General features: G+C 52.2%; 1 protein-coding gene across 1 annotated transcript; it reads right to left on the bottom strand.

Annotated features, from left to right (window-relative positions):
• Positions 1-1,991: 1,991 nt before the first annotated feature.
• On the bottom strand, positions 1,992-19,218 carry LOC311166176 (eukaryotic translation initiation factor 3 subunit C-like; the record flags this gene model as incomplete). The annotated part of the gene is given in 6 exon segments (XM_084227645.1): positions 1,992-2,011; positions 2,353-2,716; positions 11,261-11,329; positions 11,331-11,421; positions 14,152-14,623; positions 19,125-19,218. Coding segments are annotated over 6 exon segments (1,110 nt in total), but the record flags the coding sequence as incomplete, so codon positions are not given.
• Positions 19,219-19,394: the final 176 nt, after the last annotated feature.

Raw genomic sequence — 19,394 nt, forward strand, 5'->3', positions numbered from 1 at the left:
GAATTTTATCAAAACCATCAACCACGGTCTGAAGAACATCAAGAACATCTAGAAACACCATTTTAAGAGCTAAAACAACCAAACCAAGACTGAATTTAGGTAATTATGGACCTGAAAACACCCAAAACACCCAAATTTTGGGTCCAAATCTCCAAGTTTTGGTCAAAACTACCAACCACGGTCTGAAGTACATCGTGAACATCCAAAACCGCCATTTTAAGGCCTAGAAGCACCAAACCAAGATTGAACCTATATAATTATGGACCTCAAAACCCAATTTTGGACCTCAAAACCCCCAAATTTTGGGTGGAATCACCCAAATTTGACTCCTCCCCGTACCCAGGAGCGGCTGCCTCTCTCCCACGCGCAGCTGGTGGTGGAACTGCTTGCTGATCATCCTGCGGCGGGCGTCGAACTCGTGCGCCGCCATGTAGGGGATCTCCAGCAGCATGGCCGCCACCAGGTAGACGCACTCGAGCAGCTCCAGGTTGGGGCGGGATCCCCACCGGGAGTTTGGGGCGAAAAACGGCGAATTTGGGGCGGGCCAGGAGGATTTGGGGCCAAAGAGGAGATTTGGGGTGAGGGACGGGGAGGAGATGGAGGAGATGAGGAGTTTGGGGGGTGGAGAAGGGAGCGAGAGTGGGGTGAGGTCATTGTGGAGATCGAGATGTCGGTTTTGGGTGGAAATGGCCAAATTTGGGTTAAAAAATGCTCGTTTTGGGGAAAAGAAGCAGTTTGGGGTCTGAGGAACATCACGAACATCTAGAACCGCCATTTTAAGAGATAAAACAACCAAACCAAGAGTGGATTGAGGTCATTATGGACCTCAAAGACCTAATTTTGGGTCAAAATCACCAAATTTTGGTCAAAACCACCAATCATGGTTTGAGGAACATCAAGAACATCCAGAACCGCCATTTTAAGGCCTAGAAGCACCAAACCAAGATTGAACCTATATAATTATGGACCTGAAAACCCAATTTTTGACCTCAAAACCCCCAAATTTTGGGTCAAAACCTCAAAATTCAGTAAAAACCACCAACCATGGTCTGAAGAACATCAAGAAGATCCAGAACCGCCATTTTAAGGCCTAGAAGCACCAAACCAAGACCAAATTTAGGTAATTATGGACCTCAAAACCCAATTTTTGACCTCAAAACCCCCAAATTTCAACCTAAAACCCCCAAATTTTATCAAAACCACCAACCATGGTCTGAGGAACATCAAGAACATCTAGAACGGCCATTTCAAGGCCTAGAAACACCAAACCAAGACCGAATAAAGGTAATTATGGACCTGAAAACCCAATTTTGGGTCAAAATCTCCAAATTTTGGTAAAAATTACGAATTTTGGTCTGAGGAACATCAAGAAGATCCAGAATCGCCATTTTAAGAGATAAAACAACCAAACCAAGACCGAATTTAGATAATTATGGACCTCAAAACTCAATTTTTGACCTCAAAACCCCCAAATTTCAACCTAAAACCCCCAAATTTTGGCTCAAAACCTCCGAATTTTTATTCTTCTCCTACCCAGGAGCGGCTGCCTCTCTCCCACGCGCAGCTGGTGGTGGCACGGCTGCCACCGGGCAGACGCACTCCAGGAGCTCCAGGTTGGGGCGGGATCCCCACCGGGAGTTTGGGGCGAAAAACGGCGATTTTGGGGCGGGCCAGGAGGATTTGGGGCCAAAGAGGAGATTTGGGGTGAGGGACGGGGAGGAGATGGAGGAGATGAGGAGTTTGGGGGTGGAGAAGGGAACTGAGAGTGGGGGTGAGGTCATTGTGGAGATCGAGATGTCGGGTTTGGGTGGAAATCACCAAATTTGGGTCAAAAAATGCTCGTTTTGGGTAAAAGAACTGATTTGGGTCTGAGGAACATCACGAAGATCTAGAACGGCCATTTTTAAAGATAGGAGAACCAAACCAAGAGTGGATTGAGGTCATTATGGACCTGAAGAACCCAAATTTGGGTCAAAATCTCCAAATTTTGGTCAAAAGAAGCGATTTCGGTCTGAGGAACATCAAGAACATCCAGAACCGCCATTTAAGAGATAGAAGAACCAAACCAAGACCGAATCTAGGTAATTATGGACCTCCAAACTCAATTTTTGACCTCAAAACCCCCAATTTTGGGTCAAAATCTCCAAGTTTTGGTCAAAACCACCAACCATGGTCTGAGGAACATCAGGAAGATCAAGAACGGCCATTTTTAAAGATAGAAGAACCAAACCAAGACTGAATTAAGATAATTATGGACCTCAAAACCCAATTTTTGACCTCAAAACCCCCAAATCTCAACCTAAAACCCCCAAATTTTGGCTGAAAACCTCTGGAATTTCACTGCCCTCCTACCGAGGAGCGGCTGCCTCTCTCCCACGCGCAGCTGGTGGTGGAACTGCTTGCTGATCATCCTGCGGCGGGCGTCGAACTCGTGCGCCGCCATGTAGGGGATCTCCAGCAGCATGGCCGCCACCAGGTAGACGCACTCGAGCAGCTCCAGGTTGACGTGCATGTGGAAGGGCACCTGGCGCCGCTTCTCCACCTTCTCCTGCTCGGCGTTGCGCTCCTGGAGGCTGCGCAGGAGCAGCCCCTGGCCCAGCAGCTCCTTGGCGCGGCCGGAGCTCTGGATGTCCAGCAGGGCGTTGTGAGCGTCCTTGATCAGGCCCTGGCGGAAGGCGCAGATGCCCAGCTGGACCATGGTGCGGTTGTAGAGGATCTGTGGGGAGGAGTTTTGGGTGAGAAATGGGGGTTTTGGGCAAAAAATGTAAAAATTTTGGGGTTGGAAATGGAGATTTTGGAAGTGACAAAATGGCGGCATCTTCAGGTTTGGAGAATGTCCTGGACAGGTGAGACACAGGTGAGACACAAGTGGGACACAGGTGAGATACAGGTGGGACAGGTGAGGGACAGGTGAGGAGGTTTTGGGGTTAAAAATGTGAAATTTCGGTAAAAAAAGGTCAATTTTTGAAGGTGGGAATGGGGTTTTTGGAGGTGACAAAATGGCGGCACCTCCAGGTGTTGAGGAGGTCCTGGACAGGTGAGAGACAGGTGAGAAACAAGTGGGACACAGGTGAGATACAGGTGGGACAGGTGAGGGACAGGTGAGGAGGTTTTGGGGTGAGAAATGGGGATTTTGGGGAAAAAAAAAGGGGATTTTTGGGAAGAAAAGGTTAATTTTTGAGGGTGGAAATGGGGTTTTTGGAGGTGACAAAATGGCGGCGCCTTCAGGTGTTGAGGAGGTCCTGGACAGGTGAGAGACAGGTGAGGGACAGGTGAGACACAGGTGAGACACCTGGGACAGGTGAGGTCAAAATGTTTTCGGTTTTGGGGGGACAAATGCCGGTTTTGGGTAAAAAATGTAAAAATTTTGGGGTTGGAAATGGAGATTTTTGGAGGTGACAAAATGGTGGCACCTACAGGTGTTGAGGAGGTCCTGGACAGGTGAGATACAGGTGAGACACAGGTGAGACACAGGTGAGACACAGGTGGGACAGGTGAGGGACAGGTGAGGAGGTTTTGGGGTGAGAAATGGAAATTTTGGGGAAAATATTGAGAATTTTTGAGGTTGGGAATGGAGATTTTGGAAGGGACAAAATGGCGGCATCTACAGGGGTTGAGGAGGTCCTGGACAGGTGAGACACAGGTGAGACACAGGTGAGACCCTTGGGGACAAGTGAAGAAATTTTGGGGTGAAAAACAGAAATTTTGGGCAAAAAATGTGGAGGTTTTGGGGTTGGAAATGGAGATTTTGGAGGTGACAAAATGGCGGCATCTTCAGGTGATGAGGAGGTCCTGGACAGGTGAGAGACAGGTGGGACACAGGTGAGATACAGGTGGGACAGGTGAGGGACAGGTGAGGAGGTTTTGGGGTGAAAAATGGGGTTTTTGGGTAAAAAATTTGGAGTTCTTGGGGTTGGAAATGGAGATTTTGGAGGTGACAAAATGGCGGCATCTCCGGGTGATGAGGTGGTCCTGGACAGGTGTGACACAGGTGAGACCCTTGGGGACAAGTGAAGAAATTCTGGGGTGAAAAACGAGAATTTTGGGCAAAAAATTGGGAGGTTTTGGGGTTAAAAATGGAGATTTTGGAGGTTACAAAATGGCGGCATCTACAGGGGTTGAGGAGGTCCTGGACAGGTGAGATACAGGTGGGACACAGGTGAGACACAGATGAGACACAGGTGGAACAGGTGAGGGACAGGTGAGGAGGTTTTGGGGCAAAAAATGGAAATTTTGGGGAAAATATTGAGAATTTTTGAGGTTGGGAATGGAGATTTTGGAAGGGACAAAATGGCGGCATCTCCGGGTGATGAGGAGGTCCTGGACAGGTGAGAGACAGGTGAGAGACAGGTGGGACAGGTGAGGGACAGGTGAGGAGGTTTTGGGGTGAAAAATGCAAAATTTGGGTAAAAAAAGGTTAATTTTTGAGGTTGGAAATGAGATTTTTGGAGGTGACAAAATGGCGGCATCTTCAGGCTTGGAGAATGTCCTGGACAGGTGAGACACAGGTGAGACACAGGTGAGACACAGGTGAGACACCTGGGACAGGTGAGGTCAAAATGTTTTCGGTGTTGGGGAGAAAAACGCCGGTTTTGGGTAAAAAGTGTAAAAATTTTGGGGTTGGAAATGGAGATTTTGGAGGTGACAAAATGGCGGCTCCTGCAGGTGTTGAGGAGGTCCTGGACAGGTGAGACACAGGTGGGACACAGGTGAGACACAGGTGGGACACAGGTGAGACACAGGTGGGACACAGGTGAGAGACAGGTGGGAGACAGGTGGGACAGATGAGGAGGGTTTGGGGTAAAAAATGTGAAATTTGGGCAAAAAATTTGGAGGTTTTGGGGTTGGAAATGGAGATTTTGGAGGTGACAAAATGGCGGCACCTGCAGGGGTTGAGGAGGTCCTGGACAGGTGAGACACAGGTGAGACACAGGTGGGACACAGGTGGGACACAGGTGAGATACAGGTGGGACAAGTGAGGAAATTTTGGGGTGAAAAATGGAATTTTGGGCAAAAAATTTGGAGTTATTTGACTTGGAAACGGAGATTTTGGAGGTGACAAAATGGCGGCACCTGCAGGTTTGGAGAGTGTCCTGGACAGGTGGGACACAGGTGAGACACAGGTGAGACAGGTGAAACACAGGTGAGAGACAGGTGAGATACAGGTGGGACAGGTAAGGGACAGGTGAGGAGGTTTTGGGGTGAGAAATGGGAATTTTGGGAAAAAAAAATGAGGATTTTTGGGAAAATATTGAGAATTTTTGAGGGTGGGAATGGGGATTTTGGAGGTGACAAAATGGCGGCACCTTCAGGTGTTGAGGAGGTCCTGGACAGGTAAGAGACAGGTGAGAGACAGGTGGGACAGGTGAGGGACATGTGAGATACAGGTGGGACAGGTGACGGACAGGTGAGGAGGTTTTGGGGTGAAAAATGGGAATTTTGGGCAAAAAATTTGGAGGTTTTGGAGTTGGAAATGGAGATTTTGGAGGTGACAAAATGGCGGCACCTGCAGGGGTTGAGGAGGTCCTGGACAGGTGAGACACAGGTGAGAGACAGGTGAGATACGGGTGAGACACAGGTGAGACACAGGTGAAGGACAGGTGAGACACCTGAGACAGGTGAGGTCGAAGTGTTTTTTGTTTTGGGGGAAAAATGCCGGTTTTGGGTAAAAAATGTAAAAAGTTTGGGGTTGGGAATGGAGATTTTGGAGATGACAAAATGGCGGCATCTACAGGGGTTGAGGAGGTCCTGGACAGGTGAGATACAGGTGGGACACAGGTGAGAGACAGGTGAGATACAGGTGGGACAAGTGAGGAAATTTTGGGGTGAAAAATGGAAATTTGGAGCAAAAAATTTGGAGGTTTGGGGGTTGGAAATGGAGATTTTGGAGGTGACAAAATGGCGGCACCTGCAGGGGTTGAGGAGATCCTGGACAGGTGAGACACAGGTGAGAAACAGGTGAGACACAGGTGAGACACAGGTGAGACACAGGTGAGGGACAGGTGAGATACAGGTGAGACACAGGTGGGACAAGTGAGGAGGTTTTGGGGTGAAAAATGGCAATTTTGGGCAAAAAATTTCGACGTTTTGGGGTTGGAAATGGAGATTTTTGGAGGTGACAAAATGGTGGCACCTCCAGGTGTTGAGGAGGTCCTGGACAGGTGAGATACAGGTGAGACACAGGTGAGACACAGGTGAGACACAGGTGGGACACAGGTGAGATACAGGTGGGACAGGTGAGGGACAGGTGAGGAGGTTTTGGGGCAAAAAATGGAAATTTTGGGGAAAATATTGAGAATTTTTGAGGTTGGGAATGGAGATTTTGGAGATGACAAAATGGCGGCGCCTTCAGGTGTTGAGGAGGTCCTGGACAGGTGAGAGACAGGTGAGAGACAGGTGAGAGACAGGTGGGACAGGTGAGGGACAGGTGAGAGACAGGTGAGAGACAGGTGGGACAGGTGAGGGACAGGTGAGGAGGTTTTGGGGTGAAAAATGTGAATTTTGGGCAAAAAGTTTGGAGGTTTTGGGGTTGGAAATGGAGATTTTGGAGGTGACAAAATGGCGGCACCTTTGAGTCATAAAGAGATCGTGGACAGGTGAGACACAGGTGGGACACAGGTGGGACACAGGTGAGACACGGGTGAGACACAGGTGGGACAGTTAGGGACCAGTGAAGAAATTCTGGGGTGAAAAACGGCAATTTTGGACAAAAAATTTCGACGTTTTGGGGTTGGAAATGGAGATTTTGGAGGTGACAAAATGGCGGCACCTGCAGGGGTTGAGGAGGTCCTGGACAGGTGAGACACAGGTGGGACACAGGTGAGACACAGGTGAGACACAGGTGGGACAGGTGAGGGACAAGTGAGGAGGTTTTGGGGTTAAAAATGTGAAATTTGGGTAAAAAAAGGTCAATTTTTTAAGGTGGGAGTGAGATTTTTGGAGGTGACAAAATGGCGGCACCTTCAAGTCATAAAGAGGTCCTGGACAGGTGAGAGACAGGTGAGACAGAGATGAAGACACAGGTGGGACAAAGGTGAGACCCTTGGGGACAAGTGAAGAAGTTTTGGGGTGAAAAATGGGAATTTTGGGTAAAAAATTTGGAGGTTTTGGGGTTGGAAATGGAGATTCTGGAGGTGACAAAATGGCGGCATCTTCAGGGGTTGAGGAGGTCCTGGACAGGTGAGACACAGGTGGGACACGGGTGGGACACAGGTGGGACACGGGTGGGTCACGGGTGAGACACCTGGGACAGGTGAGGTCGAAATGTTTTTGGTTTTGGGGGGAAAAATGCCGGTTTTGGGTAAAAAGTGTAAAAATTTTGGGGTTGGAAATGGAGATTTTGGAGGTGACAAAATGGCGGCACCTCCAAGGTCCAGGATGGACTCGGGGGGACCTGGGACAAGTGAGAGACAGGTGAGGGACAGGTGAGATACAGGTGAGACACAGGAGAGATACAGGTGGAACAGGTGAGGGACAAGTGAGAAGGTTTTGGGGTTAAAAATGTGAAATTTGGGTAAAAAAAGGTCAATTTTTGAAGGTGGGAGTGAGATTTTTGGAGGTGACAAAATGGCGGCATCTTCAGGTTTGGAAAATGTCCTCGACAGGTAAGACACAGGTGAGACACAGGTGAGACACAAGTGGGACAGGTGAGACACAGGTGGGACACAGGTGGGACACTTAGGGACCAGTGAAAAAATTCTGGGGTGAAAAATGGGAATTTTGGGCAAAAAATTTGGAGGTTTTGGGGTTAAAAATGGAGATTTTGGAGGTGACAAAATGGCGGCACCTTCAAGTCATAAAGAGGTCCTGGACAGGTGAGATACAGGTGAGACACAGGTGAGACACAGGTGAGATACAGGTGACAGACAGGTGAGATACAAGTGGGACAGATGAGGGACAGGTGAGGAGGTTTTGGGGTGAAAAATGGGAATTTTGGGCAAAAAATTTGGAGGTTTTGGGGTTGGAAATGGAGATTTTGGAGGTGACAAAATGGCGGCACCTACAGGGGTTGAGGAGGTCCTGAACAGGTGAGAGACAGGTGGGACACAGGTGAGACACAGGTGAGACACAGGTGAGACACCTGGGACAGGTGAGGTCAAAATGTTTTCTGTTTTGGGGGGAAAAATGTCGGTTTTGGGCAAAAAATGTAAAAATTTTGGGGTTGGGAACGGAGATTTTGGAGATGACAAAATGGCGGCATCTACAGGGGTTGAGGAGGTCCTGGACAGGTGAGACACAGGTGGGACACAGGTGAGACACAGGTGAGACACAGGTGAGGCAGGTGAGGGACAGGTGAGGAAGTTTTGGGGTGAAAAATGGGAATTTTGGGCAAAAAATTTGGAGGTTTTGGGGTTGGAAATGGAGATTTTGGAGGTGACAAAATGGTGGCGCCTTCAGGTGTTGAGGAGGTCCTGGACAGGTGAGACAGAAGTGAGACACAGGTGAGAGACAGGTGAGACACCTGGGATAAGTGAGGTCGAAATGTTTTCGGTGTTGGGGGGAAAAATGCCGGTTTTGGGCAAAAGAAGTAAAAATTTGGGGGTTGGAAATGGAGATTTTGGAGGGGACACAATGGCGGCACCTTCAAGTCATAAAGAGGTCCTGGACAGGTGAGATACAGGTGAGACACAGGTGAGACACAGGTGAGAGACAGGTGGGACATAGGTGAGACACAGGAGGGACAGATGAAGGACAGGTGAGGAGGTTTTGGGGTGAAAAATGGGAATTTTGGGGAAAATATTGAGAATTTTTGAGGTTGGAAATGGAGATTTTGGAAGGGACAAAATGGCGGCATCTCTGGGTGATGAGGAGGTCCTGGACAGGTGAGAGACAGGTGAGAGACAGGTGGGACAGGTGAGGGACAGGTGAGATACAGGTGGGACAGGTGACGGACAGCTGAGGAGGTTTTGGGGTGAAAAATGGGGATTTTGGGAAAAAAATGGGGATTTTTGGGGAAAAAAGTTAATTTTTGAGGGTGGGAATGAGATTGTTGGAGGTGACAAAATAGCGGCATCTTCAAGTTTTAAAGAGGTCCTGGACAGGTGAGACACAGGTGAGACACAGGTGAGACAGAGGTGGGACAGAGGTGGGACACAGGTGGGACAAGTGAAGAAGTTTTGGGGTGAAAAATGGAAATTTTGGGAAAAAAAAGTAAAAATTTTGGGGTTGGGAATGGAGATTTTGGAGGTGACAAGATGGTGGCGCCTTTAGGTGATGTGGAGGTCCTGGACAGGTGAGAGACAGGTGGGACACAGGTCAGACACAGGTGAGATACAGGTGGGACAGGTGAGGGACAGGTGAGGAGGTTTTGGGGTGAAAAATGGGAATTTTGGGAAAAAAATAGTGATTTTTGGGAAAAAAAGGTTAATTTTTGAGGGTGGGAATGAGATTGTTGGAGGTGACAAAAAGGCGGCGCCTTCAGGTGTTGAGGAGGTCCTGGACAGGTGAGACACAGGTGAGACACAGGTGAGGTGGGTGGGGGTGGACAGGTGTGGTTTATCTGCCCAGCTGTGGTTTATCTGCCCAGGTGTGCTCAAATCACCTGTCCAGGTGTGATTGACCTGTGTAATTTACCTGTCCAGGTGTGCTCAGCTCACCTGCCCAGCTGTGGTTTATCTGCTCAGGTGTGCCCAAATCACCTGTCCAGGTGTGACTGACCTGCCTAATTTACCTGCCCAGCTGTGGTTTATCTACCCAGGTGTGGTTTATGTGGCCAGATGTGCCCAAATCACCTGACCAGGTGTGTTTAACCCCCTCAGGTGTGTCAGGCTCACCTGCCCAGGTGCGTTTAACCCCTCAGGTGTGTTTTAGCCCTCACCTGCCCAGGTGTGTTTAACCCCTCACCTGCCCAGGTGTGTCAGGCTCACCTGCCCAGGTGTGTCAGGCTCCCCTGTCCAGGTGTGTTTAACCCTTCCAGGTGTGTCAGCCTCACCTGCCCAGGTGTGTTTAACCCTTTCAGGTGTGTCAGTCTCACCTGCCCAAGTGTGTCAGCCTCACCTGCCCAGGTGTGACTGACCTGTCTCATTTACCTGCCCAGGTGAGCTCAGCTTACCTGTGTAGGTGTGGCTTATCTGCCCAGCTGTGGTTTATCTGCCCAGGTGTGTCAGCCTCACCTGCCCAGGTGTATTTAACCCTTCCAGGTGTCTTTAACCCCCTCAGGTGTGTCAGGCTCACCTGCACAGGTGTGTTTAACCCTTTCAGTTGTGTCCTTACCCGCCCAGGTATGTCAGGCTGTGTTTAACCCCCTCAGGTGTGTTTAACACCCTCAGGCGTGTGAGTCTCACCTGCCCAGGTATGTCAGCCTCACCTGCCCAGGTGCGTTTAACCCCTTAGATGAGTTTTAGCCCTCACCTGCCCAGGTGTGTTTAATCCCCTCAGGTGTGTTTAACCCTTTCAGGTGTGCCAGGCTCACCTGCCCAGGTGTGTTTTAGCCCTCACCTGCCCAGGTGTGTCAGGCTCACCTGCCCAGGTGTGTTTAACCCTTCCACATGTGTCAGTCTCACCTGCCCAGGTGTGTTTAACCCCTCAGGTGTATTTAACCCTTCCAGGTATGTTTAACCCTCTCAGGTGTGTCAGTCTCACCTGCCCAGGTGTGTTTAACTCCCTCAGGTGTGTTTAAGCCCTCACCTGCCCAAGTGTGTTTAACCCTTCGAGGTGTGTCAGTCTCACCTGCACAGGTGTGTTTAACCCTTTCAGGTGTGTTTAACCCTTCCAGGTGTGTCAGCCTCACCTGCCCAGGTGTGTTTAACGCCCTTAGGTGTGTTTAACCCTTCCAGGTGTGTCAGGCTCACCTGCCCAGGTGTGTTTAACCCTTCCAGGTGTGTCAGTCTCACCTGCACAGGTGTGTTTAACCCCTCAGGTGTGTTTAACCCTTCCAGGTGTGTCAGCCTCACCTGCCCAGGTGTGTTTAACGCCCTTAGGTGTGTTTAACCCTTCCAGGTGTGTCAGGCTCACCTGCCCAGGTGTGTTTAACCCTTCCAGGTGTGTCAGTCTCACCTGCCCAGGTGTGTGTAACCCTTCCAGATGTGTCAGTCTCACCTGCCCAGGTGTGTTTTAGCCCTCACCTGCCCAGGTGTGTTTTAGCCCTCACCTGCCCAGGTGTGTTTAACCCCCTTAGGTGTGTTTAACCCTTCCAGGTGTGTCAGGCTCACCTGCCCAGGTGTGTCAGTCTCACCTGCCCAGGTGTGTTTTAGCCCCTCAGGTGTGTTTAACCCTTTTAGGCGTGCCAGTCTCACCTGCCCAGGTGTGTTTCAGGGCTCACCTGCACGGGCGGGTCGGCGTGCTGGATGTTGTCCTGCAGGTGTGACATCAGCATCAGGTCGCGGGCGCGGGTACCAGCGGCTGTGCAGGGCGTGGTGGTAGATGTGGCACAGGATGGCGCAGGTGCGGATCCGGTCCGTGCGGTCCTTGGCGTACACGAACCTGCCCAGGTGAGACACGCAGGTGAGACACACCTGGGCAGGTGAGAAATCCCCAAAATCCCCAGATTTTACCCCAAAATCCCAAGATTTCAACCCAAAACCCTGAGATTTCAACCCAAAATCCCAAGGTTTCCGGGACAGGTACAGTCCCAAATCCAGGTGACACACCTGGACAGGTGAGACACACCTGGACAGGTGAGGAAAAACCCCAAAATCCCCAGATTTTAACCCAAAAATTTCAACCCCAAAATCCCAAGATTTCAACCCAAAAATCCTGAGATTTTAGAGACAGGTACAGTCCCAAATCCAGGTGACACACCTGGACAGGTGAGATACACCTGGATAAGTGAGACACACCTGGACAGGTGAGGAAAAACCCCAAAATCCCAATATTTCAACCCAAAAATTTCAACCCCAAAATCCCGAGATTTCAACCCCAAAATCCCAAGATTTCAACCCCAAAATCCCAAGGTTTCAGGGACAGGTACAGTCCCAAATCCAGGTGAGACACCTGGACAGGTGAGACACACCTGGGCAAGGGAGAAATCCCCAAAATCCCCAGATTTTACCCCAAAATCCTGAGATTTCAACCAAAAATCCCGAGATTTCAACCAAAAATCCCGAGATTTCAACCAAAAATCCCGAGATTTCAACCCAAAATCCCCAAATTTCAACCCAAAAATCCTGAGATTTCAACCAAAAAATTCTGAGATTTTACAGTCAGGTACAGTCCCAAATCCAGGTGACACACCTGGACAGGTGAGATACACCTGGGCAGGTGAGACACACCTGGGCAGGGGAGAAATCCCCAAACCCCCGAGATTTCAACCCCAAAATCCCGAGATCTCAATCCAAAAAATTCAACCCCAAAATCCCGAGATTTCAACCCAAAATTTCTGAGATTTTAGAGACAGGTACAGTCCCAAATCCAGGTGACACACCTGGACAGGTAAGACACACCTGGACAGGTGAGAAATCCCCAAAATCCTGAGATTTCAACCCCAAAATCCTGACATTTTAGGGACAGGTGAGGCATGTCCTTCCCTGCCCCACCCAGGTGTGTACCTGACCCCGCCCAGGTGTGTCCTGACCTCATCCAGGTGTGCTCTGACCCCACCCAGGTGTGTCCAGGTGTGTCCCTGTCCCTTTTCCCCCCACCCAGCTGTGTCTCAACCCCTCCAGGTGTGCCCTGACCCTATCCAGGTGTGCCCTGACCTCACCCAGGTGTGCCCAGGTGTGTCCCTGTCCCTTTTTCCGCCATCCAGGTGTGTCCCCACCCACCCAGGTGTGTCCTGACCCTACCCAGGTGTGCCCTAACCCCTCCAGGTGTGTCCTGACCCCACCCAGGTGTGCCCTAACCCCTCCAGGTGTGTCCTGACCCCACCCAGGTGTGTCCCCACTCCTCCAGGTGTGCCCTGCCTCCATCCAGGTGTGCCTCAACCCCACCCAGCTGTGTCCAGGTGTGTCCCTGTCCCCTTTTCCCCATCCAGGTGTGCCCTGACCTCACCCAGGTGTGTCCCTGTCCCTTTTTCCCCCATCCAGGTGTGTCCCTGACCTCACCCAGGTGTGCCCAGGTGTGTCCCTGTCCCTTTTTCCCCCATCCAGGTGTGTCCCCACCCACCCAGGTGTGTCCAGACCGCACCCAGGTGTGTCCCTAACCCCTCCAGATGTGTCCTGACCCCATCCAGGTGATTCTTGACCCCACCCAGGTGTGCCTTGACCTCATCCAGGTGTTTCCAGGTGTGTCCCTGTTCCCTTTTCCCCCACCCAGGTGTGTCCCCACCCCTCCAGGTGCACCTGGACCCCACCCAGGTGTGTCCCCACCCCTCGAGGTGCGCCCTGGCCCCACCCAGGTGTGTCCCCACCCCCTCAGGTGTGCCCCTGACCCCACCCAGGTGTGCCCCTGACCCCACCCAGGTGTGTCCCTGACCCCACCCAGGTGTGTCCCCAGCCCCTCAGGTGTGTCCCCATCCCCCCTCCAGGTGTGTCCCCACCCCCTCAGGTGTATCCCCACCCTTCCAGGTGTGCCCAGGTGTGTCCCCATCCCCCCTCCAGGCGTGTCCCCTCCCCCTCAAGTGTGTCCCCACCCCCCGCCCAGGTGTGCCCTGACCCCACCCAGGTGTCCCCCCCCCCCAGGTGTGTCCCCACCCCTGGTCCAGGTGTGTCCCCACCCCTGGTCCAGGTGTGTCCCCACCCCTGGTCCAGGTGTGTCCCCACCCCTGGTCCAGGTGTGTCCCCACCTCTCCAGGTGTGCCCAGGTGTGTCCCCACCCTCTCAGGTTTGTCCCTGACCCCCTCCAGGTATGTCCAGGTGTGCCCTGATCCCATCCAGGTGTGCCCTGATCCCATCCAGGTGTGTCCAGGTGTGTCCCCACCCGCTCAGGTGTGTCCAGGTGTGTCCCTGTCCCCTTTTCCCCATCCAGGTGTGTCCCTGACCCCCCCCAGGTGTGTACCCTCCCCCTCAGATGTGTCCCCACCCCCCCTCCAGGTGTGTCCCCACCTCTCCAGGTGTGCCCAGGTGTGTCCCTGACCCCATCCAGGTGTATCCCCACCCCCTCCAGGTGTCCCCAGGTGTGTCCCCACCCCCCCTCCAGGTGTATCCTCACCCCACCCAGGTGTGCCCAGGTGTGTCCCCACCCCCTCCAGGTGTGTCCCCACCCCCTCCAGGTGCGTCCCCACCCCTCCAGGTGTGCCCAGGTGCGTCCCCACCCCCGCCCAGCCGCGCCCCTCACCTGCACAACCTCTCCATCAACGCCTCCGAATCCTCCTCCTCTTCCTCCTCCTCCTCCTTCGCCTGCCCCTCCTCCTCCTTCTGCCCTTCCTCCTTCACCTGTCCGTCCTTCTGTCCGTCCTCCTTCACCTGCCCATCCTTCTGTCCGTCCTCCTTCACCTGTCCGTCCTTCTGTCCGTCCTCCTTCACCTGTCCGTCCTTCTGTCCGTCCTCCTTCTCCTGCCCGTCCTCCTTCTCCTTCCCCTCCTCCTTGGCCTGTCCGTCCTTCTGTCCGTCCCGCTGTCCGTCCGTCTGTCCGTCCCGCCGTCCCTTGCGGCGGGCGGCGCCGTAGTCGAACTTGTAGTAGGTGTGGAGGACGCGGCGCAGGTAAACGCGGCACAGCTCCTCGGGGCTGCCCTTGCCCTGCAGGTAACGCTGCAGCCGCGCGATGATGCGGCACACGCGGCCCTCGTCCTTCAGGTGCTCCACGTACTCTGAAAAAAAACGCGAATGGGTTACCTGGGGGATCACCTGGGCACACCTGAGTTACCTGGGGGATCACCTGGGCACACCTGTCCCACAGGTGAGGCCCTAAAACCCAAAAAACCCCACCCAGGTGAGCCCCAGGTGAGCCCCAGGGTCCTTCAGGAGCTCCACGTGCTCTGAGGTCACACCTGGACACACCTGAGCTCACCTGGGCACACCTGGGAGGACAGGTGAGCTCCTAAAACCCCAAAAATCCCCCCAAAAATCCCACCCAGGTGAGCCCCAGGTGAGGATCTGGGTCCTTCAGGTACCCCAGGTGTTCTGGGGGCTCACCTAGGCTCACCTGGTTGGACAGGTGAGCTCCTAAAACCCCCAAAAATCCCAAAAAATACCCAAAAAAATCCATCCAGGTGAGCCCCAGGTGAGGATCTGGGTCCTTCATGAGATCCAGGTGTTCTGAAAACGCACCTGGGTTACCTGGGAACTCACCTGGGCACACCTGGGTTACCTGGTGGGACAGGTGAGCTCCTAAACACCCCAAAAATCCCCAAAAAATAAAAAAATAATCCAAAAATACCCCCAAAAACCCCATCCAGGTAAGCCCCAGGTGAGCCCCAGGTGAGAATCTGGGTCCTTCAGGTGCTCCACGTACTCTGAAAACGCACCTGGGTTACCTGGGGGATCACCTGGGCACACCTGAGTTACCTGGGGAGCTCACCTGGGCACACCTGGGCACACCTGAGTTACCTGGCTGGACAGGTGAGGCCCTGAAACCCCAAAAATCCCAAAAAATCCCCCAAAAAATCCATCCAGGTGAGCCCCAGGTGAGGATCTGAAGGACCTCTGAAATCACACCTGAGCTCACGTGGGCACACCTGGTGGGACAAGGGAGCTCCTAAAACCCCAAAAAATCCCATCCAGGTGAGCCTCAGGTGAGGATCTGGGTCCTTCAGGTGCCCCAGGTGTTCTGAGGTCACACCTGAGTTACCTGGTGGGACAGGTGAGCTCCTAAAACCCCCCAAAAAACCCATCCAGGTGAGGCCCAGGTGAGCCCCAGGTGAGGATCTGGGTCCTTCAGGTGCTCCAGGTGTTCTGAGGTCACACCTGGGCACACCTGAGCTCACCTGGAAACTCACCTGGCTGGACAGGTGAGCTCCTAAACACCCCAAAAAACCCCCCAAAAAGCCCAAAAACCCCATCCAGGTGAGCCCCAGGTGAGCCCCAGGTGAGGATCTGGGTCCTTCAGGTGCTCTGAAATCACACCTGAGCTCACCTGGGCACACCTGGTGGGACAGGTGAGCTCCTAAAACCCCAAAAACCCCATCCAGGTGAGCCTCAAGTGAGCCTCAGGTGAGGATCTGGGTCCTTCAGGTGCTCCAGGTGTTCTGAGATCACACCTGGGCACACCTGAGCTCACCTGGAAACTCACCTGGCTGGACAGGTGAGCTCCTAAAACCCCAAAAAACCCCCCAAAAAACCCCAAAATCCCATCCAGGAGAGCCCCAGGTGAGCCCCAGGGTCCTTCAGGTGCTCCAGGTGTTCCGAGTTCACACCTGGACACACCTGAGCTCACCTGTCCCACAGGTGAGGCCCTAAAATCCCCCAAAATAACCCAAAATAACCCCAAAAACCCCATCCAGGTGAGCCCCAGGTGAGGATCTGGGTCCTTCAGGAGCTCCAGGTGCTCTGAGGTCACACCTGGGCACACCTGAACTCACCTGTCCCACAGGTGAGGCCCTAAAACCCCCCCAAAATCCAAAAATAACCCAAAATAACCCCAAAAAATCCCATCCAGGTGAACCCCAGGTGAGGATCTGGGTCCTTCAGGAGCTCCAGGTGCTCTGAGGTCACACCTGGACACACCTGAGCTCACCTGTCCCACAGGTGAGACCCTGAAACCCCCAAAATCCCCCCCAAACCCCATCCAGGTGAGCCCCAGGTGAGGATCTGAGTCCTTAAGAAGCTCTGAAATCACACCTGAGCTCACCTGGGCACACCTGGGAGGACAGGTGAGCTCCTAAAACCCCCAAAATCCCCCCAAAAATCCCACCCAGGTGAGCCCCAGGTGAGGATCTGGGTCCTTCAGGTGGTCCAGGTGTTCTGAGGTCACACCTGAGCTCACCTGTCCCACAGGTGAGGCCCTGAAACCCCCCCAAAAAACCCAAAATAACCCAAAAAATCCCATCCAGGTGAGCCCCAGGTGAGCCCCAGGTGAGGATCTGGGTCCTTCATGAGCTCCAGGTGTTCTGGGGACTCACCTGGGCTCACCTGGTGGGACAGGTGAGCTCCTAAAACCCCCAAAAAAACCCCTCAAAACCCTCAAAAAACCCTAAAAAGAACCATCCAGGTGAGCCCCAGGTGAGGATCTGGGTCCTTCAGGTGCTCTGAAATCACCTGGCTGACCTGGGCACACCTGGTGGGACAGGTGAGTTCCTAAAACCCCAAAACCCCAAAAATCCCATCCAGGTGAGCCCCAGATGAGCCCCAGGGTCCTTCAGGTGCTCCACATACTCTGAAAAACGCACCTAGGTTACCTGGGGGATCACCTGGGCACACCTGGGTACACCTGAGTTACCTGGGGAGCTCACCTGGGCACACCTGGGCACACCTGAGTTACCTGGTGGGACAGGTGAGCTCCTAAAATCCCAAAAATCCCCAAAAAAATCCACCCAGGTGAGCCCCAGGTGAGGATCTGGGTCCTTCAGGTACCCCAGGTGTTCTGGGGACTCACCTGGGCTCACCTGGTGGGACAGGTGAGTTCCTAAAACCCCCCAAAAACCCCAAAATAACCCCAAAAATCCCATCCAGGTGAGCCCCAGGTGAGCCCCAGGGTCCTTCAGGTGCTCCAGGTGCTCTGAGGTCACACCTGGACACACCTGAGCTCACCTGGGCACACCTGGCTGGACAGGTGAGCTCCTAAAACCCCAAAAATCCCCCCAAAAATCCCACCCAGGTGAGCCCCAGGTGAGGATCTGGGTCCTTCAGGTGCTCTGAGGTCACACCTGAGCTCACCTGGGCACACCTGTCCCACAGGTGAGGCCCTAAAACCCCCCCAAAACCCAAAAATAACCCAAAATAACCCCAAAAAACCCCATCCAGGTGAGCCCCAGGTGAGGATCTGGGTCCTTCAGGAGCTCCAGGTGCTCTGAGGTCACACCTGAGCTCACCTGTCCCACAGGTGAGGCCCTAAAATCCCGAAAAACCCCGAAAATAACCCAAAAATCCCATCCTGGTGAGCCCCAGGTGAGGATCTGGGTCCTTCAGGTGCTCCAGGTGCTCTGAGGTCACACCTGGACACACCTGAGCTCACCTGGTGGGACAGGTGAGCTCCTAAAACCCCCCAAAAATCCCATAAAATCCCCCAAAAACCCCACCCAGGTGAGCCCCAGGGTCCTTCAGGAGCTCCAGGTGTCCTGAGGTCACACCTGGGCACACCTGAGCTCACCTGTCCCACAGGTGAGGCCCTAAAATCCCCCAAAAACCCCAAAAATAACCCCAAAAATCCCATCCAGGTGAGCCCCAAACGCTCCAGACCCTCACCTGAGCTCACCTGGGCACACCTGAGTTACCTGGAGGACAGGTGAGGTCCTAAAACCCCCCCAAAAAAACCCCAAAATGCCAAAAATCCCCCAAAAAACCCCCAAAAAATCCATAAAAATCCCTCAAAATATCAAAAATCCCCCAAAAAAGCCCCAAAATCCCAGCCAGGTGAGGATCCGGATCCTTCAGGTGTTTTGGGGTCACACCTGGAGCACACCTGTCCCCCAGGTAACCCCGGATCCTCCCAAAAACCCCAAATTTGGGGCAAAAAACCCCAAAATTGGCAAAAATTTGGTTCAAAATTGACAAAAATTGGTTAAAAAAGGATCAAAATTCAGATTTTGGGAATATTTTTGGGGTTTTTAGGGGTTTTTGGAATTTGTGGGATTGAGCTCTGCTCCACATCCCCCCAGCCCCATAAAAATCCCAAATTTGGGGTAAAAAAGACCAAAAATGGCCAAAATTTAACAAAATTTGGTCAAAAATTGAAAAAAATCATCAAAAAAAGAACCAAAAATTCGCATTTTGGGGAAATTTTGGGGGATTTTTGAAGGATTTTGGAATTTATGGGGTCGAGCTCTGCCCCAAATCCTGCCAGCTTCACAGGAACCCCAAATTTGGGGTGAAAAATGACAAAAATTGGCCAAAAATTACCAAAATTTGGTCAAAAATTGATAAAAATCGGCAAAAGAAGAACCAAATTTTCGCATTTTGGGGAAATTTTGGGGGATTTTTGAAGGATTTTGGAATTTATGGGGTCGAGCTCTGCCCCAAACCCTGCCAGGCTCACAGGAACCCCAAATTTGGGCTGAAAAAAGTCAAAAATTGGCCAAAAAACGACCAAAATTCACCAAAAAATCCCTAAAAATTCACATTTTTTAGGATTATTTTTGGTTTTGGGGTTTTTTTGGGGTTTTTTTTTGGGGTTTTTCTGGAATTTCTTCCCTCCCCACCCAGATCTGGACCCACCCTGGGAGTGGGGGTCGGTGTTCTGCATGATCTTGGTGAATTCTTCATCCATGCGCTCCACCAGGGTCAGGACGCAGCCACGGACCCGAAACGGCTGAAATTCAACCCAAAATTCAAATTAATCACCACAAAATCACCTCAAAATCCCTTAAATCAGCCCAAAATCACCCTAAAATCCCATAAATCACCCCAAAATCACCTCAAAATCCCCATCATCACCCCAAAATCACTTAAATCACCCCAAAATCCATAAATCACCCTAAAATCCCC

This window comes from Fringilla coelebs (assembly GCF_963513975.1).
Source record: "Fringilla coelebs genome assembly, contig: SCAFFOLD_463, whole genome shotgun sequence".
Lineage (NCBI taxonomy): Eukaryota > Metazoa > Chordata > Aves > Passeriformes > Fringillidae > Fringilla > Fringilla coelebs.